The sequence below is a fragment of the Numenius arquata genome, chromosome 24, assembly GCF_964106895.1.
Source record: "Numenius arquata chromosome 24, bNumArq3.hap1.1, whole genome shotgun sequence".
Lineage (NCBI taxonomy): Eukaryota > Metazoa > Chordata > Aves > Charadriiformes > Scolopacidae > Numenius > Numenius arquata.
The window spans coordinates 4824021-4848678 of record NC_133599.1 but is presented as its reverse complement, the minus strand read 5'-3'; the positions used below and the strand labels follow the sequence as shown (position 1 = coordinate 4848678).

General features: G+C 62.7%; 1 protein-coding gene across 9 annotated transcripts; it reads left to right on the top strand.

Moving 5' to 3' along the window:
- Positions 1 to 9909: 9909 nt before the first annotated feature.
- TEAD3 (TEA domain transcription factor 3) lies at positions 9910 to 22906 on the top strand. 9 transcript variants are annotated; one of them, XM_074163184.1, is made up of 13 exons: positions 9910 to 10171; positions 13318 to 13382; positions 15556 to 15618; positions 15750 to 15812; positions 18440 to 18451; positions 18768 to 18905; positions 19132 to 19175; positions 19280 to 19341; positions 19702 to 19835; positions 19959 to 20132; positions 20629 to 20769; positions 21002 to 21154; positions 22579 to 22906. In XM_074163184.1, the coding sequence occupies exons 1-13, from the start codon at positions 10036 to 10038 to the stop codon at positions 22690 to 22692; spliced, it is 1299 nt and encodes a 432-aa protein (XP_074019285.1). In that variant the 5' UTR covers positions 9910 to 10035; the 3' UTR covers positions 22693 to 22906. The 9 variants fall into 9 exon arrangements, with proteins under 9 accessions (XP_074019285.1, XP_074019287.1, XP_074019288.1 ...); XM_074163186.1 differs by lacking the exon at positions 15556 to 15618 and having other exon boundaries at positions 9976 to 10171; XM_074163187.1 differs by lacking the exon at positions 15750 to 15812 and having other exon boundaries at positions 9976 to 10171.
- The last annotated feature ends 1752 nt before the right edge of the window (positions 22907 to 24658 follow it).

The window sequence follows — 24658 nt, the reverse complement described above, 5'->3', positions numbered from 1 at the left end:
CCGAGGCCAGGCACCTGCGTGTTGCGGTCGGGGCAGGCACCTGAGGCGCGTGGGCGTTCGCTATTGCCACCATCACGTGGAGGCTTATGAAATGTTTTTTTGGAGGGAGGGAGGGAGGGAAGGTAATGATGGGGTGAGCCGGCGGGGCCGTGCCCCGCGCCAGCCTGCAGCGGGCACGCAGCAGGAGCTCTCCCCCCAGCTCCCCCCCCCCCTCTCCCCTTTTCCTTCCATGATAACGCGCGGCCGGATCCTGCTGCGGGTCTGGACATGCCGTTACAGCTCCCGGTGCTTTCGGTTTTCCCCGCCTGTGAAATGGGAGCGAGGGGCCCCGGGAAAACCCTCCTCGTGGTGCCGGACGGCCGCTCGCCTGCTTGTGGGGAGCTGGGGTGGGGGGTGTGTGTGTCACACCCTGCTGGGGGCTGTTTTGGGCTGGCCCCGTGCTCCTCATTGTGGGGTTTCGTGGTGGGCACGTGTGGCTGAGCCATTTGGAGGTGACAGGCCATGAACCCCGTGGTCCTGTCCTCGGGGGTGGCAGCTGGTGGCCCTGTGGGGACAGCGTTCGCGTAGGGCTCAGCGTCGGCACAACCGACGGGATCCTGCGGGCGAAGGGTCCGGAGAAACAGGAGTGTCCGATTGCACGAAGCACGTCCCATCCCGCCGGTGCAAATCCCACCAGAGCGTGTCCCCTCACCTGGTCCCGGATGGATACAACCCTCTGATGTCCCCAGCGTCCCCCGTTACGTGCTGTGAGACAGCAGCGGCACCGAAACCCAGCGTGCACAAGGCCGTCACCTTCCAGCTGGGTGTGTCACGAGATGCACCAGGTCTCAGCCTGCCAAAGCCGAGCCGGAGCTCATCCTCAGCCATCCTCGTACGAGCCGGAGGCACAAGAAGGTGACTTCAGGGCTGTGCTTCACCCTGTGAGAAGTAACGCCGGGAAATGCTCGCTCGCAGGTGGCTCAGAGCTGGCGAGGGAGATGCAAGCGATGGAGGAGGCTGGTTTATCCCCTTCCCCCTGGTCGCCGGGAGGGTTGATACGGATCCAGAGCGTGTGCTGGTAGAGGTCCCCCGGCTGCGGGGGGTGGCCAGGGATGGGACGGCAGAGCTGGAGCTAATTTTAGGAGGTGGACAGAGCCTCACGGGACACAGCCAGCTGGAGGGATGTGTCGTGCCACGGTGCCCATGAGCATTGAGAGCCAGCGCCGGGGGGTCCCCGGTTCTGAAGATGCTGCCGTGAGTCGAGGAGGTGGCCCTGGACCGTCAGCGTGGCTTCCTACCATAGGGAAGAGCCGTGCCACCAGTGATGCCCTGGCTGCTGGAGGGGTGACGGCTGCGGGGACACACACAGGGGATGCCTGGACCCCCGGTTTGAATTCCCCAGGATGTGGTTGAGCCCCGCGCCGCTCCGTGCCTCAGTTTCCCCACGGGCCGTCTCGCCGGCGCTCCCCCCCGGCGGGGTGCGGTGGAGGCAGGAGGGCTGGCCGGGCTCGGGGATCCTCGCCTGGGAGCGCCAAGCCTTATTATTTCCCCACGACTGTCTCCTCCTCGCTGCTCCTCGTAAAATTAGATCCAGCTGTTCACAATAGCCACTAACTTCTCTCCGGAAGATGTTCAAAGTTTACAGACGCGGAGCGGCGCGGCGTGCGTGGAGGATGGGCTGCCGTTCCCATGCCAGCTCCTCGCCGCCCGCCCTTCCCCCAGAGGCAGCCAGCTCCTGCCTTTTCCCCCCCCTCACCTCCCAACCCCCCCCCCCCCCCCCCCCAAGCTTAGGCAATTTGGGTTTAGGAAAAAGCACACCCGCACGCAGGCACGCGAGCCCCCGACCCAAGCGAGCGTCGGGTTTTTATTAGCAGGAAGATCTGGGCGCTTGGCAGTCCGGGAGCAAAGTGTTTGGTGCAAGACCCCGCTTTGTCCTTGCCCGGCTTCTTGCCCGCACGCTTGGTGGACGAGTCGGGCAGGGTTCTCGCTTGGTTCTCGCTTGGGGCTTCCTGGTGCCTGAGCTCATCTACGGCATGAGTTTGGGGGGGACTCTCGCAAGGGGTGGCCACTGTGCCCCGCTCACCCCCTTGCCTGGGTGGCATCACGGAGCGGAGGGTCAGGGTCCAGCTCCAAAGTTGGGACGTGAGCATGCCGAGCAGGGGGTTATCGCCCCGTGCCAGCCTCTCCGGGCACCCTCGGGCCACCCTTCTTGCCGGAGCTCCTTCTTTTACCAAGAACACTGCCTTGGTGTATTTTTAGCAACTTGCCTCCCCGAGGATTCCAGAGCAATTTTTCAATCTGCAGAGCGGGAACCGCTGTGCCCGTTTCCAGCTCTCGGCTCGGGCAGCGGCGAGAGGTGCTGGGAGAAGGCGATGCTCTGCCACAGGTGCCCGGCGCGCTCCTGGTGTGCTCGCTGGGTCGGACTGGGGTGATGGCGCGCAGTAAAATGGTGCTAAACCGAAATATCCCGTTCTGGGAATCGATTCGCCGACGCGCGGCTTGTGCGGGGCAGTGGGTTCCTGCTCATCCAGCTCCTGCGTTGGATGCAGGACCTCGGCCTGGCGCTGCCCCCGGCTTCGTGAGCTCATCGCGGGAGGGCAGGGAAGCGTGACTCCTCGCAGGGGTGACAGTGGCCAAGTGGCATCGCCGTGTCACCTTTTGCCCCGGCCTCTGGCAGCCGGCCATGTCCTGATGCCTGACAGCCCCCCCAGCGCCTTGTGCCTCGGGTGCCCGGGGGGGGGGGGGCAGTTAACACCTCCTTGCGCCCCCCCCCCCCCCCCCCCCCAGGGTGGGTTTCTCCTCCCGGTGGCTCTGGCGGGTGCTGTGACATGGGCAGCGGTCGCAGCTGCTCCCCGGGCAGGGTTGGGTTTCGCGGGGGTGGAGGCGGCCGGGGGTGGGTGTGAAATGCATTTGCAGCCTTCCTCCTCCTCCTCCTCCTCCTCCTCCCTCTCGCCTGGCAGCCGGCGTCCCCCGGAAGATGTTTTTCCCTGCTGCAATGGCATAAAATGGGGTCAGCATCACCCAAAACTGCTCCATGGAGGCATTTTTCCTCCCAGGAGTGGGTCCGAGGGTCGGGAGGGTACTGGGGGTGCCTGGCCCTGGGCTCCCCCAGGGTTTGAATGATCCCAGAGACCCTTGGTTTCCCCCCTGGGACAATCAGTGCTGGGAGCCCATGAGGACTCGGGACACGGTGGCCACCCTGAGCTGATCTACAGGAGATGTTTGATGGGAAACATCCCAGAATGAGCTTATTTTGACGTAGGAGCAAAGCGAATTCAATGGGTACCATGCCTGGCACTGGTCGTGGCTGTCCTGTGACACCCCCAAGCGTCGGGCCACCGGTGCTGGGGGTGTCACAGGACGGCCATGGCGGTGGCCCGTCCCCGGCAGGCGACTCCAACCCTGTTGTTTCCATCCAGCTCGTTTCATAACGCGGAGAGCAATTAATGCTGCAAAAGCTTTCTATTTATGCACTGCTGGGTGAAACGCCCCATGCTGGCTGGGCAGGGCGGCTGTAATTGGGCCAGGGAGGGAAGCCGGGTGTCCGTCTGTCCCCTACCCTCAGGTCTTGAGCCCGGAGGCTCGAGCAAAACCGGCTCAGATCCTCCAGCAGCCGAAACCCAGCTCTGCTGGGGCCGGAGGAAGAAGAGGAGATGGAGGGGTTGGTTTACACACCCGTGGTTCTGCCGTTAGGAGGGAGCATCTCGGGCTGTGCCCTGGGGTTTGCTTTATCCCCTCCCTCCTCCCTGCCCAATTTCTTTGTTCGGGGCAAATCGCTCAAGTTTTCCCCCTTGTTCACCCACAGCCCTTTGGAATGAGGGGTCTGAGCATCCTTCAGCCTCGCGCCGCTGAGGGAGGACCGGCCTCATCCCTGCCAGGCGGGGGCTTGGGGCTTCACTGGGAGCTGGGGGACCCTTTGGGTGCTGGAGTCTGGTGGGAGCTGGGGGGGACACGTGCCCGGGGCGGCCCTGGCAGCGCTGTGGACCCTGGTGGGATGCTGCCACGTGGCCTCCTGTGGTTTCCCCGCTCCGATTGCTTCCTGAGCCGCCCGCCAAGCCGGAAGGGACAGGAAGCGATAGAGGGGAGGAAATTAGTCGGGCTGTCTCATGGGGAGCCGGCCTGGCGCATGGGGGGCTCTGCCACCACCCGGGTCCCCAGCCCGTGCCGGGGGTCCCTTTGGGGAGAAGGTGGCCAGTCCTCCCCAGCGGGGAGGTGCAGACCTGGGTGGGAGGCTGCAGGGCGGCCGCCCGTCGCTTCCCGAGCCGGGGAATCCCTCGCCACGGCCCAAGATCTTTTCGGAAGAGGAGCAGGGTGTAAACAAACCTCCTTCCACCGCCCTCCCCGCCGAGCTGGGTCTCGCTCGGCCGCTGCCGCTCGCCTCCATGGGTGCTGATTGTCCCCAAGATGGTGATGTGTCAACCGGGATGGTGTCCCTCGCGGGATCGGGGCAGGGTGATCCCCAAGGGTCCCTGGGCGAGCTGCCAGGGGTATGGGGTTCCTGCGAAAAGCACTTGGCCGTTGCAAGAAAAGTGCTGTAAGGTCGTGCTCGGCCGAGCCGAGAGCATCCGGGCTCAGTGCAGGGTGCTGGGGTTGGCAGTGGATGGGACAGCATTGTCCCTGGCATGTGGTGGCCTTGCTGGGGTCCCCCGGGATGCACCAAGGCTTTCGGGATTGCTTCAGAGGGCTTTCCGGAGCCGGTGGCCACGTCCACACTGTGGGCAGCGTTTCTCCCGGCCCCGTTCCCAGGGTGGGCAGAGGTGGCAGTGGGGACACCGTCCTCTGCCTGAAACGAGGAGCTCGTTAACGACCCCTGCCCAAAACGAGGAGCTCGTTAACAACCCCACCCAAAACAAGGAACACGTTAACAAAGTCCTCTGCCCCCCTACAAATTCCTGCCTGCTCTCAGACCCCCAGCCACACTCTCCCTGAGCCCCAGTGTGCTGGGAGGGGTGGGGGGAAACTGGGGTGCCCAGGAGCCTCGCCTTTGGGGTTTGCTCGTTTGGGGTCTTGCAGAGACAGCTACATGACAGAGCAGCCCCTCTTGGTGTCCCCGCAGGACATCTGTCCCCAGGGGCATCACTGGAGTGGGGCAGGGTGGCTTCACCACCCCCCTCCCAAGCTGGCCCCAGTGGGGGGCTGCAGGGGGCACCAGGCAGGATGGGGGCTCCTTTCCCCCATCGTTGCCAGGGTGCCACCGGTCACGGTGATGGGGAGGGGGTGACGGTGGCCTCGCCGGGGGTGGCGCGGGCGGCAGCGCTGGGGCTGTGCCGGTGCGAGGTCGAGCACCACGCTGCTCCTGCCCAGGCTTGTCCATGAACTTTTATCCTTTCGCCGTGGGGTCCGGGTGCAGGGGGAGCAGGAGGAGGGCTGGATCGCCCCGGGCCCCCCGCATGGGATGACGGGATGGAGCCGGGATGCAGATGGAACCCCCCCTCCCCTTCCAACCTTTATAGGGTCTGTTGGCCCCTCCAGCGTCCCCAGCACCCTGGGGGATTGTCCCCAGCACCCTGGGGAATTGTCCCATGGGGTCCTGGTGTTCCCCCACTGTGGGTCAGGGGAGCTCTGGGTAAGGAGGGGACCTTGGGGCTGCTCTGCCCCACACCTTGTCAGCTGGGGACATGCTGGCTCCAGGCCCCCTTGTGTAGTGGATGCCAGTGGCCATGCCCCGAATCCCAGGTGGTTTGGGGGGATGCTGTGGCAATAGCCCCCACACCCAGTTTGCAAAGGGCGAGAGAGCAGCAACCCAAGGGCTGTGCCCAGGGAGGGGTGACACCGCCGCTGGCCATGGGACCAGCCAGGAGGCCAGAGGTGGCCAGGGCCAGCAAAGAGCATGGCAAGACACACCGCTCCCTCTGCTGTGACACTGGCCAAGGCAGGGCTGGGTGGAGTGGGGGGTGCTTGGCCAGGGCTTTGGGCAGCCCCCGGTTCTTTGCCGTGTGCCCCGGTGCAGCTGGGACACGGGGCTTTGGGGGATGCGGGGGCTGCTGGGGCCGTGCATGAGATGGGGCAATGCTTTTGGGGCTGAACACGCTGCGGAAGAGGAACACACCGTTCCCCCTGGCTCGGTGGCATGGGACAGGACTGGGGACAGGGTGCTGCCCCATGCCTGGGGTCTTTGCAGGGGCGACGGGCACCTCTGCCCATGTCATGGCCCCACAACCGTGATGTCCCCATGCTCCCAGCCCTGGGTGCTCTCCCCCACACCACCCCACACGCCCCCGACCCCGATCCCTATCTCGGCTGGTTGTGCTGGTCCCGGCAGCACCCTGCTCCCGACCTTGGCACCCAGCGGGGTGCCCACCGCTCCGCTCCCACCACAGCCACTGCCTCCAAAATAATTTCCTCCCCCCCCCCAAGCAGAAAAAACCCATCTCCCGAGCGCCCCTCCCTCTTTGCAACCCTCCTCTTTGCTTTTGCAGGGTTTAAAGAGGCTTTTTCAGGCTCCTCAGCCCCAAGGAGCTCTCGCCAAATGGGCAGCTGCCTGCAGCCCCTGCTGCCTGCACAAGCCCCGGGTCTCCCTTGTGCCCCCCCCCCCCCCCCCCCCCCCCCGCTACGGTGCCAGGGCCAAGCTCTGTGAGCCCGTGGGAATGCCATCTCCATCTCCTGGCACAGCCTTGGCCTTGTGGGGAGATAAGGGCTGTCCCGGTGGCATCCTCCCCTGCGGGCACCCATCCCGCACCCCCTGGGTGACCTCGCAAGGGTGCAGCCCCCCCCCTCCAGCACCGTTGAGCTGGAGCAGGGCACCCCACAAAGGCAGGGTGCAGGGGGGTGAGTGAGCTGGGTGTGGGGGCTCCCTCCTGGCATGGGTGCTGCTGAGCATCCCTGCTCACAGGGGGGCTCGCATCCCAATGTGGGGCTCGCGTCCCCATGGGGGTGAGCATCCCCACTGCACATCAGTGGTCCTGGGGTCCCCGAGCCCCACAGAGATGCCTGCGCCGTGGGAGGGGGCTTCTCCCCCTGGTCCCCAGGGAGCAGCCGGGAGGCAGGAGCTGGTGACATGTTTTCTGGCCAGTCCGGTCCCCTCCCTGCCCAGAGCAGGTCTGTCCGGCGGTCCCTCCGCAGGCCGTCCAGCCGTGCCGGTTTCCTAATTGCTCCTGTTGTTGGTGTTTTGTAAGGGCTGGGTGTAAGGGCTGGGTGGAGCGCGGCGCTCGGCCGTGCCTTGCGTCAGCGCGGTGCCTTGCACCCTCCCTCCAGGAAATCCAATGTCTCAGCCTGGCCAAAAGCAGGTTCGGTGGAGGAGGAGGAGGAGGAGGAGGAGGAGGAGGAGGAGCTGCTTCCTCGCACCTTGGCCGGGGCCCGGCATCACCTCCTGGCTTCACCCTCCCTCTTCTCCCGGCTTCCCCAGAAAGGCTGGGCTGGAGTTTCCCTGCCGGGGGGCCAATGGGGCGGGAGGGGGCTGGGGTTGTCAGGGGGGCTGGGGAGCTCCTGAGGAGGGGGGGACGTATGTGTGGGTGCTGGTCACGCTGCTTGTTCCAGGATCCTGCCTGCGGTGCAGCCAGCCCTATAGATTAGCTCGCAGCCCTATAGCTTCCTCCTTGGTCCTATGGCATTGCCTTTAACCCTATAGCTTCACCCGTAGCCCCAAAAGCACCCATCATCTGGGGAGGGCCGGGGGTCTGGTGGGTCCCTGAAAAGCTCTTGGGGCTTTCTCTTCTTGGAGTGAGGTGGTGGCAGCCCCATGGTGCTGTGGGGTCCCAGGATGACACAGGGCAGCAGGGTCCCGCGGGGTCTCAGGCCACTGCGGGATCTCGAGGCTGGGGGGTCTGGGACTGCCACGATGCAGCTGGGGGGATCCTGGGCTGCCGTGGGGTCCCAGGCCACTGTGGGCTCTGGGGTCACTGCAGAACTGGGGGCTCTGGGGGCTCTGGGGTCTCAAGCTGCTGTGGTGCAGCTGGGGGGTCTCTGGTTCTCCCGTGGCTGGGGGGTCCTGGGCTGCCATGGTGCTGCTGGGGCTCAGCACCTGGCTGAGGCAGCCACACACCCCCTTGTAGGTGCCACGTTGGGATGGAGCCCACTGCGCTCGTTGAGCTGGGGGGGAGAGCGGGGAGGTCCTACAAGGGCCGTCCCCATGTGCCACCCTCGCCGTCCCTGCCCTGTGCCTTATCCCCGTGTCTCCTCGCCCTCCCATCCTCAACACCCCGCTTGGTTTGGACAACACATCCTTCCCAAGGGCTGCCCCACAGAGCACCCCGGGATACCGTGGGACTCAGGGGGCACGTGGAACTCGGGGTGCCATGAGACTTGAGATGCTGTGGGATTCTCAGGGACATGGGACACAGGGTGCTACAGGACTCAGGGTGACATGAGAAACAGGGGGAGGTGGGACTCATGGTCCCACAGGACTTGGGATGCCTTGGGACTACCAGGGACACGAGACAAGGTGCCGTGGGGCTTCAGGGGGATGTAGGACTTGGGGTGCCATGGGACTCTTGGGGACATGGGACACAGGGTGCTATGGGACTCAGGGTGCCATGAGACTCAGGGGGAGATGAGACTCGGGGTGCCACAGGACTTGGAATGCCATAGGACTCCTGGGGATGTGAGACTCAGGGTGCCATGGGAATTGGGGTGTGGTGGGGCTCATGGGGATGTGGGACACGGGGTGCCACAGGACTTGGGGTGCCATGAGACTCAGGGGGAGGTAGGACTCGGGGTGCTACAGGACTTGGGATGCCATGGGACTACCAGGGACACAGGACTTGGGGTGCCATGGGTCTTAGGGGGGATGTACGACTTGGGGTGCCACGGGCCTTGGGATGCCCTGGGAGTCCCAGGGAAGCGGGACACGGGGTGCCACAGGACTCGGGGTGCCGCGGGCTCGTCCGGCACCGCTGCCGCCATCCCTCCCTTGGCCGGCTGGCTCGATCCTACAATCCAGTTCTCCTTATTTGGCCACAGCGCTCGGCAAGAGGGGGAGCGACGGACGGCGGGGGGGGGGACCGGAGGGGCTGACATCACATCACGGCGAGGGAGAGAGAGAGAGAGAGAGGAGAGAGAGAGAGATGGGGACGGGGAGGAGCGGGGAGGGGGGGGGGGAAGTTTCTTTTTTTATAAAAGGAAAAAAAAAAAAAAAAAAAAGGCCTCTCAGCGCGCTTGAGCCAGGGGCTGCTGCAGTTCCTTTAAAAGGAGATGTCTGCGCCGGAGACCTTTGTACACTCCCAGCCCGTCCGGGAAGCGTGGCGGCACAGGAGACACCTCTCCGCTCCCACCGCCGCCAGCTGCCGCCAAACATGTTATTGCAAAACTCTGCGCCGAGAGCCGGGCAAAGGGAGGAGGAGGAGGAGGAGGAGGGTTGAAGGCTCCCCGGCATCACCCGCCGGCCGGGGAGCGCCCAGGGCCCTGGCCGAGCATCCTCGGGGCGGGGGGCCTCTCCCGGTGCCAGGGGTAGGGCTGCCGGAGGGCTCCGGCCACCTGGTTCCCATTAGCGGGGTCTGGCTTGGAGCCGCCCAGCGTCTCCCTTCAAATCCCGGCTCTGCCTTTGCCAGGCGTGGTGGAGCGGGGAGTTTTGGGGCTGGAAGGGGGAATTTCGAGGCCGGCTTGCCCGAGGAGGCAGCTGGGTGGCAGCGGGCGGTGGTGCGGGGTTGGGGCTGCTGCCACCCCATCCCGAGGTGTCACCCGTGGGCATTCTGTGTCCAAGCTCCTCGTACAGAAAATACAGCATCCGGGCTGCTTCCTTCCCAAACTTTATTTGGGTGGACCCTGGGTGGTCACTTGTGGCTTGGACTTGAGGGTCCTCATAGAAATCATGGCTCTGCCCTCAACAGAAGCCTGTTTGTGTCCCTGATGCCCCACAGCGGGATGCTGCTCCCGGCCCTGGGTGCGAGTGGGGACAGGGCCAGCACCGGCGACAGACCTGTGACCGTGCTGTCACCGCAGCCCCTTACCCCCGGCAAGCATCTCGGGGTCTAACGGGTGTCCCCCCCGCTGTGTCCCGGCAGGTTGTCGCGTGTCCGTGGGGGCTCGGGGTCGGAGCCCAGAGCAGCCAGCACCATAGCGTCCAACAGCTGGAACGCCAGCGGCAGCCCCGGGGAGGGGCGGGAAGATGGCCAGGACGGCATGGACAAGAGTCTGGACAATGATGCCGAGGGCGTGTGGAGTCCGGACATCGAGCAGAGCTTCCAGGAGGCGCTGGCGATCTACCCCCCCTGCGGCCGGCGGAAAATCATCCTCTCGGATGAGGGCAAGATGTACGGTGAGTGACGGGGACGAGGATGGAGGCACTGCCAGGACAAGGTGGCCGGGGGTGAAGGAGAACCTCCTGCCCCAAACCCACATCGGGGCATCGGCCTTGAGAACCGCCCCCCCCAACCCCGAGAGCAGCTTCCCCGGACACATCCCAGAGCTGGAGCGGGGAGGTGGCAGTGACCCACGTCCCCTCCCTCTGCGCTGGCTGTCCCTCCCGCTCCCTCCCTCTCTCGGCCCTGCCGGACAGACTGGTTTGGTGAAGCCGTTGGGCAGGGAGCGGGTGCGGGAGCATGGGGCCAGCGCCAGCCCTCCCGCTCCCTCGCGCCTCCGCATCGCTCCCCAAACCTTCCCCAGCTGGACCCGGCTGGGAGGGGAGCATCCCACGGTGAGGGCCACCCGCCCACCCTGAGCCACCAGCACCCGGCTTGGATTTTGGTGACTCTGTTGGGAGCAGCAGGGCTGGCTGGCCCCACTGGTGTAATGAGTTTGGGGGCGGTCTCAGCCTAGTTCCTGGTGTCTCCCGAAACACGTCTGTCTTTGTGGCTCTCTGCAATGGGGAGGAAGAGGATGAGGATGGATGATACAGGCAGGGGGTGATGGTGGTGCAGGACACATAGTGCCACCAAAGAGTGGTGGAAGGTGCCGTGGTGACCCCATCCCTACAGGGATAGGGGCTGGTCCCTCCTCCCCTCCACCTCCCATGGTGTCACCCCCAGGGCTGGTGACCTCAGCGCTGGGGATGGGTTGCCATGTTACCGTCACCCCACGGTGACGAAGGGACCAAAGCGGGCACCTCCATCCCCAGCCTCCAGAATACACCCGCCTGGGATGCTGGCGTCACCGGGAATGGCTCACCCACCACCGGCGGAGAGGGGCAAAGGGGACGAGGCTTTGCAGTGAGCACCGTGTCACCGTCACTGTCCCCACGCCAGCTCCCCATGCCACCCCACTTACCGGGGCCCACAACCTGGGGTGTCGGGGCTGGCAGCCGTGGGGTGGGGTGGGGGGGCAAAGCGCAGGGCTTCCCAAGCGGGTGCATTTTTTGGATTTCTCCGGGAATAGCTGAAGTGCCGCCGGGAGCCTGGCCCTGCGCAGCACGCCCGAGCCCCAACCGGTTTTTCCAGCCTTTGGGAGACATCTGGCAGCTGCTTAAAGAGGCAGCGGCCCCCGCCGCCCGCCTTTCATCTCCCCCAACCTCCCCAGCACCTCCCAATGGGGACCCCCGGGACCCTCAGACGGGGGTGCCGAGCTTACTGGGACCCCCAGAGCCACCGGTGGCAGAGGCGATGCCGGCACCCAACATAAAGGTGTGTCGGTGCCGCTGCTCTCCACCCCCCCAACACTTTTTTTTGGGGGGGTCCCATGCGATGCCCGTGGCCATGCCAGCCCATGCCCCACTGATGCCAGCAGTGTGGGGGTGGGTGAAGCAGGTGGGAGCCGGGAAGGGGGGGGGGCCAAGACGGGCACGCTGGGCTGGCCCCCGCTCTCCCTCGCTGCCCGCCGGGTTATTTTTAACCCAGCCCGTCCAACTGGTTCACGTGGTGGTGTCAGGGGAGAGGAATTTGGGGAATGTGGTAATTTGGACCAGGACGTGCCCTCTCGGAGGGAATGGCACACGGTCCCCGGGTGAATCACGGGGGACGGGGACGGGGCGTGCGGGCACGTGGACGGCTGTGGGGAGGCTGCGAGGCTGCAGCCCCGGGGCGGTGACTGGGACGCGGTGTGAGGCAGGATGGGTGCGGGGGGGTGCTGGGCTGGTACCACCCCACCGGGGTGCGTGAAGGTACCCGCTTTTATTTCCCACATTTATTTCCCATATTTATTTATTTCCCACGGGCTGGGTGTGGGGAGGGAGAGGATGGGACTCGGGAGCGGGGTGTGCGAAGGGGATGCTGCGGTGCTCGGTGAAGGCAGACCCCCGACCCCCCCCCCCCAAGCTGGGGCTCAGCACCAGGGTCCCCTTTGCCCCCACCTCTTGGCAGCACCCTGTTGTGGACATCATCTCACCTGGGCATAAAGGACCTGGCCCTCATTAGGCACTAACGAGGCTAAGGAGCTGGTGTGGCCTGGGGATGGCAGGAGCCACTCTTGCACCTTTGGGGTGACACTGGGGTGCCACACTGGCCATGCAAGGGGTGTCCCCATTTCTGGGACCCATGGTAGCCCCAGCCACCCGCCCACCAGCCCAGCACGGGCACCCCAAGGCGCAGCCGTCCCCATGTGGCACCTGGCTCTGTCTGTCCCCACGTTTCCCCCCCTACCCCCAGGAGCTCCCAGTTGCTCCAGGGCTGGGAGGGGGCTGGCCAGGGTTGAATCGGGGGTGGGGGGGGTGTTATATTTTTTTTTTTTAAGTGATTTTTTTTTTTTTTTTTTTTTTTTTAAAGCCGAAACCCGCTCCAAGGGCATTTCGACAAGTTCCAACCGCGACCATCTGGTCCATTAAAATAAATCTGGCGTGCCTGGCCGCCCCCGTGCGCGGGGGGCGCGGCGGCGGGGGGGGGGGGCCGGGGCCGGGAGAAGAAAGCTCCCAGCTGCTCTGACGTTTGAACGTAGATTGGCCACAGCTGGCCCCTAAAATGTGGCGCAAAAGCAACTTCTGCTTCGAATTAGACCCAGGACGTTAGGAAATACTGGTGGAAAGGCCAGCACGGCTTGCAGGGGGAAGCGGGGTGTTGGGGGGGGGGCACCCCAGGACCCCTGTGGGAAGGGCTGGGGGGAGCGGGTTGATTGGCTCTCCAGGGGGTGCTCCAGCTAAGGATGGCTTTTGCAGGGGGCTCTGTGGTTGCCCATGTTTGGGGACACCACTGTGGCAGGGGTCCCTGCTGGCTGTCACCCCTCTCTGAGCCCCCTGTGTCTGGGCGCTGCCAAACTCAGTGGGGCGGGGGCCACAAGGTGGGTCCCGCTGGCTTGGCAGGGGGGCTTGCCACCCCCATATCCCCTCGAGCCACCCCGATGTCCCCTCGGGTCAGACAGCCGTCATGGCAGCGCCATCTCCTGGCAGTGCCTCCCTCATTAAAGCCCAGCCTCATTAAGGACCAGCCTCGTTAAGAACCAGCATCATCAGGCTGGGGTGGGGGCCGGAGGTGCCTTTTGGGGGGCAATGGCCCTGGCCCCCCCGTTTCCCCGGGGCTGACCCCTTGGCTCTGCCGGCAGGTCGTAACGAACTGATAGCTCGGTACATCAAGCTGCGGACGGGGAAGACACGGACAAGGAAGCAGGTGAGGCCATCGCTCTGCTTTTTCTCATGGGAGGGCTCGGGGGGGGGCGGGAGGGGGGTGCCAGGTAAGCCCTGGGGGGAGTGGGTGTCCAGCTGCGTCGCCCTTCCTCTGCGTCCCCTCCTGAAGCCACCATCGGTGCCAGCAGGACCCTCATCCTCTGCGAGGAGCTTCGTCTGCAAGCACAAATGCCTTCGGGCTGGTCTGTCCCAGCCTGATCTGGGGATGCCTTGAAATTCGGGGTGCAGGGGCAGGCAGCACTCAGTACACACACCCCCCCCTCACCTGGCTGGCGTCACCCCAGGGGGTGGCAGGAGCCCTTGACGTTTCCATCCAAGCAGCACGAGTGTCTCTGTGCATCACTTTGCTGCTCCACCTGGATCCTGGGACCGTTCCCACCTCTGCCCCTCGCCGGGCTTTGTGCCACGTGTGCCAGATGCCATGGCGAAGGCACCCCCAAAGTCCCCGGGCTGAGAGCAATGTGTCCCCGTCCTGGCCTGTGGGGTTCTGTGGCGCTGGTCCTGGGGGGCTGGAGGTACCGTAGAGCCCTCACCCCGACCTCGCTGCCCCGCAGGGCGTGATGCTGGGGCAGGCAGGGATGCAGGCAGGGATGCAGGCAGGGTCCTCCTCTGCCTGCACAGTGTGTGGGCAGGGCCCCATCCAGCCCTCGCTGCACCCTCCTGCCAGAGACCAAATCTGTCCGAGGACAGGATGGCCACACACAGCCCTGGATGGGACATTTGTCACGTGTCCGGTGGCTCTTTCCTCCCTGGTCGCCCCCAGCTGGTAGCCGTGCCGCAGAGCTGCTGGCCCAGGATGCTGGGGAGGGGGTGCATCTCCCACCGCAGGGGGATGGATGGGTTGGGACCATGGGGACACTTACGTTGGGACTTCCCAGCCCCCTGCCAGGCACCAAGACCACATGGTCCCAAGAGCATCACCACCTCCCCGTCCCCCTGTTCCCCATCCTGGGTGCTGTGTCCCAGCCTCTGGCACTGAGGCTGGTGGCAGGTGCCATTGTCAGAGCTGGTGCTGGCATTTTGGTCCCCAAAGCTTTAAGGAGCTCCAGCTCACGCTGCCCAGGAGCCCACCAAGCCGTGCCCTCCAAAGCCCTTCAGCTGGGACTGTGCCATGAGTCCCTGCAAGAGAGGGACGCCGGTCCCCAATCACTGGGGGGAATATCCCCCCAGGACTGATGCTGGAGCAAGAGGGACCGGTGTCCGGCCACTGTCCCTGTGTTCAGACCAGCGCTGAGCAGTGCTTTGTTTCTGGCTTAAAGCCTTAACAGCCCCCTTGGACCCCCCTCCATGGGGGGAAGGATGCGGCACTGGGCGAAAACGATGCTCCGTGAGGTACTCGGGAAAGGCACAGCGGAGAGCATATGTGACATTATCCCCTCTGTGCAGCCGTGTCCTGGCCAGCCTGGGGTCCCTTGGACAGCCTGGCACTGGTGGGAGAAGGATCTCGGCAAAATCAGCCCTGGTGCCTGATGGGTGCAGGGACACCCCCCCCCTCCCTCCAGCCTGGGGCTCGGGGCAGGCACCCCCAGCCACGATGTGCATTCATGCCTGTACATCAGCCCCTTTTCTTGGGATCCTGCTCTTGTAGAGGCCTGGAAACAAAAAACTCCACCCTTGTTTCTCCTTTCCCACCTGCAAAATCAGCAGGAGCCATGGGGGCATGAGCCAGTCCCCCCTGGATCTCCCTTGGGACCATTGGTCCCATTGCAGCTCCGTCTGGGGTAACCCAGGGGCACCCCAAACCTGCCGGGCCCTATCCTGTGTGCAAGCAGCTGCTCGCTGAGCTCACAGGGGCTGGGGAGGGGGTGTCCATCTGTCCGTCCGGGCAGTCCTAAGATACAGTAAACACAGAACACAGACACCCCCCCCAACTGCAGCAGCTTCACCCCAAGGAGCTTCACCCCAACCATGGGGGGGGGGGGCCACAAACCAGCATCAACCAGCGCAGCGCCGGGGTCCCCCCAACTTTCCTCCCTCCAGCTTGCGGCAGACGCCGGACCCTGAGCATCTCCAGGAGCATCACCCCGGCCGCCCCCCCGCGCTCCCCCCTTTTCTCCACGCTCCCTTCCCCGGGGAACAACATCCCGCCTCGCCCGGGGGAACCATATCTTCACGCTCTCTGTGTTTTCCTTTCCGAACGGCGTGGCGGGCGCTAGGTGTCCAGCCACATACAGGTTCTAGCTCGGAAGAAGGTGCGGGAGTACCAGGTTGGCATCAAGGTACGTTGGCGCCCTTGCCCAGGTGTCCGCGGCGGTGTCTCTGTGAGCATGGGCAGCCCCTCCTCTTCCTCCTCCTTTCCTCTGGTTGACGGCTCTGCTGTTCCCCCTCTCCTTCTGCTCTCTCTCTGCAGGTCTCTAGCCATTTGCAGGTTCTTGCCCGGCGGAAATCTCGTGAGATTCAGTCCAAGCTGAAGGTACGCATGTCCCACCCCCGGCCCTGCCTGGCCCCCCTGGCCCGCTGACGACTAACGCACTCGGCTCTGCGGTGTGCCGCTTGCTTTCTTTTATACCTCTCTTTTTTTTTGGTGGTGGTTTTTTTCTTCCCCCTCCCTCGGCTCCTGGGACCGCATGGTTTTTAGTGGCATCGTCGTAGGATGCCCAGGGAGAAGTGCAAGGGGGTGTCCGGCTTGAAGGCTGGGTGGGGACACCAGAGCCCTTCCTGCTCCCCCAGGAGGGTGAATTTGGGTGCCAAATCCTCTTCTTTAGCCCAGGCAAGGATCTCACCTTGGGGAAATGGGGGTTTAAACCCTCCTCCGGTGATTCTTGAGGGCTGCCCCCACTTTTGGACCATCAGGGGTTATCCCAGGAGGGGAAGGACCCCCACCAGAGCAGCCAGCAAGGCAAAGTGAGGTTCAAGCAAAGGATGCAAAGCTCTCCCTTCCCTAGCTGAGACCTGGCACCGCTTGTGACAGGTGCTGGGGGGGGATGTGGGCAGAAGCAGGGAGGTCCTGGGTGTCCCTGCAGGCTGCCAGCCTGGTGGCTTGTGATGCACCAGGGTCCAAGTATGGCCCAGGTGGCACCTCGGGGATGAGGGTGGCAGCGGGTCCGGATGGGACCAGGCTGCCAGGGATGGGGCATAGCAGTCCTGGGGAGGGGGCACAGTGGTCCCAGGGAGTGGACGTGGTGGTGCCGGGGCAGCCCGTGGTTCCAGGGGCCAAGGGAGCCGAGCGAGGAAAAACTGGATCATCCTCTCTTCTCTGGTTGGCTTTTCTTTCCTTCCTTCCTCCTAACTGGAGCCCGACTAACCCTTCCGTAACCGTCCCACCGAGCTTCGTGGCGGTGGTGGGGAGGGTGATGATGGGGGGGGGGGGGGGGGGGGGGGGATGGGCAGGACTTGGGGCATCTCTGAAGGACCAAGCCCTGCTCGGGTTGGACCCACACGGTGCAAGGTGGGGGACAGAGTGGTCCCCACTGCACGACCACCCGTTGGGGACAGCCAGCTCCGGGCTGGGCTGCGCAGCCTGGGATGCTCCTGGCTTCGTCCCTGCATTGTCACACTGGGGAGCATCTCCCTGGGCAGGATCCAGGGAGGACCTGCTGCCTCGCTGAGGGTGTGGGAGCCTGGAAAACTTCCCAGCTCCATGCCAGCTCCCAAGAGCACACAGTCCCAAAAGCATCGCCACCTCCCCGTCCCCTTGTCCCCCTGTCCTGAGTGCTGTGTCCAAGCCTGTGGCACTGAGGCTGGCAGCAGGGGCCACCATCAGAGCTGGTGCTGGCATTTTGGTCCCCAAAGCTGTCCAGGAGCCCACCAAGCCGTGCCTTCCCTTCAGCAGGGACCCCAGTGGCCCATGAGCAGGGTGCCAGGAGGGTGCCCGCACCCTGGCAGGTTTGGTTTGCTGGGAGAAGCCAGGAGAGGGCACCCAAAACTACTTTGGGAGGCTCCTCTGGGCTCCTACATCTTAAACCCAACTCCCAGCCACAAGTGGGGCAGCCAGGGAGAGGAGGGGCAGCAGGGGCAGAAGCCTTTGTATAGAATAGAATAGAATAGAATAGAATAGAATAGAATAGAATAGAATAGAATAAAGACTTCCTATTTCCAGTGCAGGCCACGGGGGAGTGAAAGGCAGGAGTGACCCCCAGGGGTCCGAGGATGGAGACCAGTGTCTATGGCTGTGCTCTCCATCCCCGGCCACGCTGCCTGCAGGAATCCGGCTGGGAACAGCCCCAAGCAATCCCCCGCAAGCGATATATCCTTTCCCAGCCACACTTGGAGGCAAATCCTGGGGCGGGCAGTCCTCTGCCCTCACCCAGCACTCGTCCTGTTGAATGGAAACTCCCTTCCGTGAGCAATATATATATTTTTAAGCTGCAGTCACATGCAGGTTAGGGCTGCCCGGCGTGTAGCTGCATGCCCATGCTCCTGCCCTGCCCCAGGTGAAAATAAATGAAGCGATTGATCCCCAAGGAAGGTTTCGAAGGAACACAGAGGGTATGTGGTGGGACCAGCACACAAATGTCCTGGCGATGGGGCTAGAGGAGCAGCCCTGCCCCAGGGGGCAAGACCTCGGACCCTGCCCAGGTCCCCCTGCTCCTGCCCAGCAGTGCTGCGTCTTCTGGAACAAAAGGGAAAAGGAAAAAATAGTTGGTCTCCTCTATAAATGCACAGAGGGCATAGGGGGGGTTGTGCCCAGGCTCTCCCTCATGGTGCCTGTCGGGGAGTTGGCGCCCACATCCCAGGGAGCCGGGTGCAGGTGCCCTTTGCCAGGCAGGAGCCTCTCCATGCCCTGGTTTCAAGCACTGGGGGCCGCCGAGGAGGCTGTAAAGGACATTAAAGGTTGTAAATGATACTAAAAAGCCACAGCGACCCCCTAAAATAGTGGGGGGCGTGAGCATCCCGATCCTGGTGGGATTAAGCCTGGACATCGGTGCCCATCGTGTGAATCCTCTGGAGACGGGCCAGGTCGAGGGGTTCACTCCCCAAATCAGGCTGCGGTGATGAGCTGGGGTGGGGGGTCCACAGCTTGGGGGGGGATACACATGGTGCCCGCGGACTCCCACGATGCTCTAACCTTTTTTTTTTTCCCCTTTCTTTTTCGGACAGGCCATGAACTTGGTAAGTCAAGCTTGAGTTTGTGGTGTCTTTTGTTCCCAAATGCCTTTTGCCTCTTCCCACAGAGGGGGGAAAGCAGGGACACCTTCCACACCCAGCAGCTCCTGCCCGGGTGACATTTGCAAGCTTAAAGCATTAATTACCATGGGTGCATTTGGGGAGGGAGGGGGCATCTACCCACCCTGGTTCCTTGGCCGGGCTGCACAACCAGCTCCGTGCTTTGCAAAACCTGCTGGGCCCGCTCAGGTTTGGGGGGTGTGTGTGTGTGTCTCAGTCGCCCGTGTAACCTCTGTGTCCCTCCTGTCCCCCCCTTCCCCAGGACCAGGTCTCGAAGGATAAGGCTCTGCAGAGCATGGCTTCCATGTCCTCCGCGCAGATCGTCTCGGCCAGCGTCCTGCAGAACAAGCTCAGCCCCCCCCCTCCTCTTCCTCAGGCCGTCTTCTCTGCTGCCCCCAGGGTGAGGACAGACCCCCGTAGGGGACACCCCGGGGTGGAGGGACACACAGGGATCCCCATGCATGGGTGCACAGGGGACTGGGGGGGGATGTTTGATGGCCCCCTGGTCGTGGTGGCAATGCACGGGGGGGCTTTGGGGACTCCCTGTGGTTTGCAGCAGGTGAGGAGGGGAAATTTGGCGGGGGGGGGTCAGAAGCTGCTGACTCTTCCTTGTGCTGTTCCCGCAGTTTTGGAGTGGGCCTATCCCAGGACAGCCTGGACCCTCTCAGGAGTAAGTACGAGACCCCTCCAGCTGTGCCGGGCAGGACCCCCCCCCTCTCCTTGGCAAGGGGTGACCTGGGCTTCGTTAACCCAATGATGCTCTTTGTTTTCCAGCATTAAACCGTTTGCACAACCAGCTTACCCCATCCAGCCACCCATGCCTCCGTCACTAGCCAGTAAGTGCCGTTCCTTGCCCCCTTGCAGGGGACCCTGCACCCCTGGCCCATGCCACCCTCCCACCCGCAGTGCCACCCTCTTGCGGTCCCCTCCCCAGCCCTGCTGGGGAAAAAACCTGGGTTTGAACACAGCCAAAAGCCCCACGGTGAGTGGGACCCCACTGCTCCTGCCTGTGTCCCCCCCCAGTCCCTTTCCACCCAGGATGGAGACCAGCATATCCCATGTTTTGGCCACCCCATGGAAAAACCCCCTGTAGTGGGAGATACAGGAGGGCAGGGGATGCAGACATAGTGCAGGGGGGGCTCACCCCGGCTCATGGCTGTCCCCCAACACCCCGTGTGTGTGTCCCCCCCCTCCAGGTTACGAGCCCTTGGCTCCACTCCCACCAGCCGCCTCGGCCGTGCCCGTCTGGCAGGACCGCACCATCGCCTCCGCCAAGCTCCGGCTCCTGGAATACTCCGCCTTCATGGAGGTGCCGCGGGACGCCGAAACGGTAACGGTCCCCTCCGTGTCCCCACCACACCCCCCAGCTGGGCTGGTGCCCGTCCCTGGGCTTGGTGGCACCTTGCTTTCCGTCTGACCTCTCGTTTTAATTTCCCCGCCCCGGTCCTTACAGTACAGCAAACACCTCTTCGTGCACATCGGCCAGACAAACCCCTCGTACAGCGACCCGCTGCTGGAGGCCGTGGACATCCGCCAGATCTATGACAAGTTCCCCGAGAAGAAAGGTGGCCTCAAGGAGCTCTATGAGCGTGGGCCCCAGAACTCCTTCTTCCTCGTCAAATTTTGGGTACGATGCTGGGAGGGGGAAGATGAGGGGGATTGTCATAGAGTCATAGAATGGTTTGGGTTGGAAGGAACCTTAAAGATCATGGAGTTCCAACCCCCTGCCCTGGGCAGGGACACCTCCCACCACACCAGGTTGCTCAAAGCCCCCTCCAACCTGGCCTTAAACCCCTCCAGGGATGGGGCAGCCACAGCTTCTCTGGGCAACCTGGGCCAGGCTCTCACCACCCTCACAGCAAAGAATTTCCTCCTGAGATCTCAGCTCAAATCTCCCCTCTTTCAGTTCAAAACTGTTGCCCCTTGTACTATCACTCCCCTCCCTGATAAAAGAGTCCCTCCCCAAAGGGTGTCCTGAAGCCACAGGCTCCTTGCGGGTTGGGCACCCCGCTGGCAGAGAAGGAGCATCCTGAGCAGCTCCATAAGCCGGTGTCCCCTGTCCCCATCGAGAGCTGGGTGTGATGGCACCTAATGGGCCCCTCTGCCTGCTTTAATCTCTCCAGGCGGATCTGAACAGCACGATCCAGGATGGGCCGGGGACTTTCTACGGTGTCAGCAGCCAGTACAGCAGTGCAGAGAACATGACCATCACGGTCTCCACCAAGGTGTGCTCCTTTGGGAAGCAGGTCGTGGAAAAGGTGGAGGTGAGTCCCATGCCCCACTGCACTGGGAAGGGGTGGGAATTGGGTCTGCTGTGGGTGCTGGGCTGGAGAAAGCCCCAAGGCTGGGTGTAGGACACGTGGGTGCATGGGTGGAGCAGAGGAGACGTCTCCACCATGTCCCAGTTGGCCACCACCCACCGATGCTTGCGTCCACGGCAGTGTTTCAGCTCCCACGGGGTGGGTGCTCACTCTGCTGTCCATCCCCCCCCCCCAGACAGAGTACGCGCGGCTGGAGAACGGCCGGTTCGTCTACCGCATCCACCGCTCCCCCATGTGCGAGTACATGATCAACTTCATCCACAAACTCAAGCACCTCCCGGAGAAGTACATGATGAACAGCGTCCTGGAGAATTTCACCATCCTGCAGGTACCTCCCCTCCTTTCCCAGGGAGCGTTTCCCACCAGGAGCGTGGTACCCACACTTCCATTGACCCCACCATCCTGCCGAGGGCTGCCTAGCCCCGGGGCACCCCGTCTCGGCACTGCCCGAGCCCATGAGACCCCCCCAAAAACAGGTAGCAGATTTTTGGTGGTGCAATTAAAGTGGCTGTGCCTGAGCCTGTTCAACTCCCCCAAAACATGGGTAGCAAATTTTTAATGGTCCAATTAAACTGGTTGTGCCTCAGCCTGTACAACCCCCAAAAAATGGGTAGCAGGTTTTTGGTGGTGCAAATAAAGGTGCCTCTGCTTGAACCCGTGCAATGCCCCAAAAATTGGGAAGCAGATTTTTGGTGGTGTAAATAAATTGGCTGTGCCTGAGACCGTACAACCCCCTGAATAATGCATGGCAAATTTTTGGTGGTGAAATTAAATTGGCTGTGCCTGAGCCTGCGCAACCCCCCAAGTAACGGGTAGCAAATTTTTCATAGAAACATAGAATCATAGAATCATCCAGGTTGGAAGAGACCCTTGGGATCATCGAGTCCAACCATCTACCCTACACTACAAAGTTCTCCCCTATATCATATCCCCCAACACCACATCTAAACATCTCTTAAACACATCCAGGGATGGTGACTCAATTAAAGTGGCTGTGCCTGCATCCATGCAACTCCCTGAATTACAGGGAGCAAATCTTAATGGTGAAAAGAAATTGGCTGTGCCTGAGCCTGTGCAACCCCCAAAAAATGGGTAGCAGATTTTTGGTGGTGCAACTAAAGCGCCTGTGCCTGAACTCATGCAGTGCCCCAAAAATTGAGAAGCAGATTTTTGGTGGTGCTAATACAGAGGCTGTGCCTGAGCCTGTTCAACTCCCCCAGAAAACGGGTAGCATATTTTTGGTGGTGCAAATAAAGTGGCTGTGCCTGAGCCTGTGCAACCCCCTGGATAATGGATAGCAAATTTTTGGTGGTGAAATTAAATTGGCTGTGCCTCGGCTTGTGCAACCCCCAAAAAACTGGGAAGCAGATTTTTGGTGGTGCAAATAAAGTGCCTGTGCTTGAACCGTGCAATGCCTCAAAAACTGGGAAGCAGATTTTTGGTGGTGTAAATAAATTGGCTGTGCCTGAGACCGTACAACCCCCTGAATAACGCGTAGCAAATTTTTGGTGGTGAAATTAAATTGGCTGTGCCTGAGCCTGTGCAACCCCCCCCAAAAATGGGTAGTAGATTTTTGGTGGTGCAAGTACCTGCCTGAACTGATGCAGCACCCAATCCCCCGGGCAGAAAAATGGGTAGAAAATTTTTCATGGTGCAGTTAAGAGGTCGGCAATTTAAATACCTGTGCCCGAGCCCCTGCAGCCCCTCAAATATCAGCATCTCCCTCCTAACGCGCTCTCTGCTCTGCCGCAGGTTGTTACCAACAGGGATACCCAGGAAACCCTGCTCTGCATCGCTTTCGTTTTCGAGGTCTCCACCAGCGAGCACGGCGCCCAGCACCACGTCTACAAGTTGGTCAAGGACTAGGGGCCCTCGGGGACGGGGGGGGGCACGAGGGACGTGCAGGGGAGGGAGGGGGGGGCCATGGAGAAAAGCCACCCGTGCCCGTTGCCTCGTGAGAAGTCATTTGGAGAGAGAAGGAGGAGGAGGAGGAGGAGGAGGAAGAAACACAATAGCCAAAAAAAGACTGACTTGCGATCGCAGATGTTTTCTACTTAGGAACAGTTTCTTTTTTTTTTTTAAATAAATAAAAAAAAAAAAAAGAAGAATGGGAAAGGAAGCGTAGGGAGAAAGGAAACCTGCGTCCGGCGCTGGATGGGGATAAACCGGCCCTCGGTGTCGCCGAAGGAGGCCGGGAGCCCACTGTGCCGCCGCCAGCAGCGGGATGTCGGAGCGGAGGATGAACCCACCCCCACTCCTTTTGCCCCCCCCGCCCTCGCTCGGATGCGGTCCCGGTCCCCAGAGGAGGGAGCCTGGACGGGCTGGAGGACGCGGCATCGTGCCAGGTCTGGTCCTAAACCCATTGGGGTGGCAGCGGATGCGGCGTCGGTACTGCCCAGCGGGGACGTGGGGACGGAGGTGCCAAGGCGGGAGCAGGGCAGGGTGGCAGAGGGGGATGCTGTCACCTCCCCGGGGACCCGCACCCGGGATGCTCCTCTGTGCCCAGCCGGGGCACCGGGAACCAGCAGCGCTGAAGGCGGGAGGGCATCGACAATGCAAAGTAATTTTTTTATGGCTCATTTCCCCCCCCCCCTTTTTTTTTTTTAAATTAAAGTGCTTTTTAATACTTTTTAAGAAGACACCGTGCTTGTAATCAGGATTGTGCCCCTCTGTGGTGGCCGGGACCTGCTCCTCTCTCACCTCCCTGTGCCGGTGACCGGAGGAGGTGACGCAGCTGAGTTTGCTGGGGGGGGGGGGGGCACGGGGAGCCGGTGTTGGGGGGGGGAGGCCTGGGGGTGTCTCTATCTCCCTGGGGCTGTTGCAGATGGGGGGGCTGTTTTTTATGTGGCAGCGGGACCCCCTGAGCTCTGTGTGTGCTTTCAGGGATTGCACTTGGGGGTGGCCCAGGCTAAACCCACCCCCCCCCCGTGCTGCTCACTCACCGAGGAGCCATGAGGGGAGAGCAGTGAGGGCGGATTTGCCTGATTTACTTTGCATATGTACATTTTCTGTCTTTTTTTTTTTTTTTCCCCCCACCTTTTTTGCCTTTTTTTCTATGTTGAATGTTCTGGTTTTGGCCGCTCTCCGCAGCTGCTCCAGCGGCTCCCTGTATCCCACGGGAAGCGGCCAGGGAAGCAGCTCGTGCCGGGAGAAGCATGTTGGGCAATGCAGGGCCAGGCTGTGAGTGGGCAGAGTTGGGGACAAAGAGGGGACAGAGGGCAGGAGGGACAGCAGGAGAGGGGACCGGGTCTGCTTGGAGCTTGTTTTTGTGGCTTCAGCCCAAAATAAGCCAAGGCAGCATTCCCGGTCCCGAGGCTGTGGCTGTCCCTGGGGACAGCATCCCCAGGGCGCAGGAGGGGACGCAGAGGGACAGAGGTTGGGTTTGGTGGTGGTGGCACGGAGCAGGGTGGTGGTGGTGGTGGTGGAAGGGCAGGGAGCCCGAGATGGCCGGGTCTGGCCGGGTTTCTCGTGCCAGCAGAGGAATGAAGGCAGCGGGAGGTGCAGAGCCAGGTGCTGTGGGACAGGAGCGGTTCGAGGGGTGCTGGAGCCCGGGATGGGGGGGGGGGGGGTCACGGAGGGGGACAGCTCGATGCTGCTGGGTGCAGAGGAGCAGGAGCAGCCCCAGAGCTCAGGAAAGAGCCTTGGCTGCCATTGCGGTGCCACGTGTCCTGCCAGGCATGGGGACTTCGACCTCTCGTTGCCGGGAAAAGCCACCCATCCCCAGGGGACAGGGCAGAGCCACCCCGGCCCCGCGCCCGGGCAAGGACTCGGTGGTGGGGCTGGAGGGAGGCGAGCGAGGGGGGAAAGAGAGAGGACAAAAATCCAGGGAAAG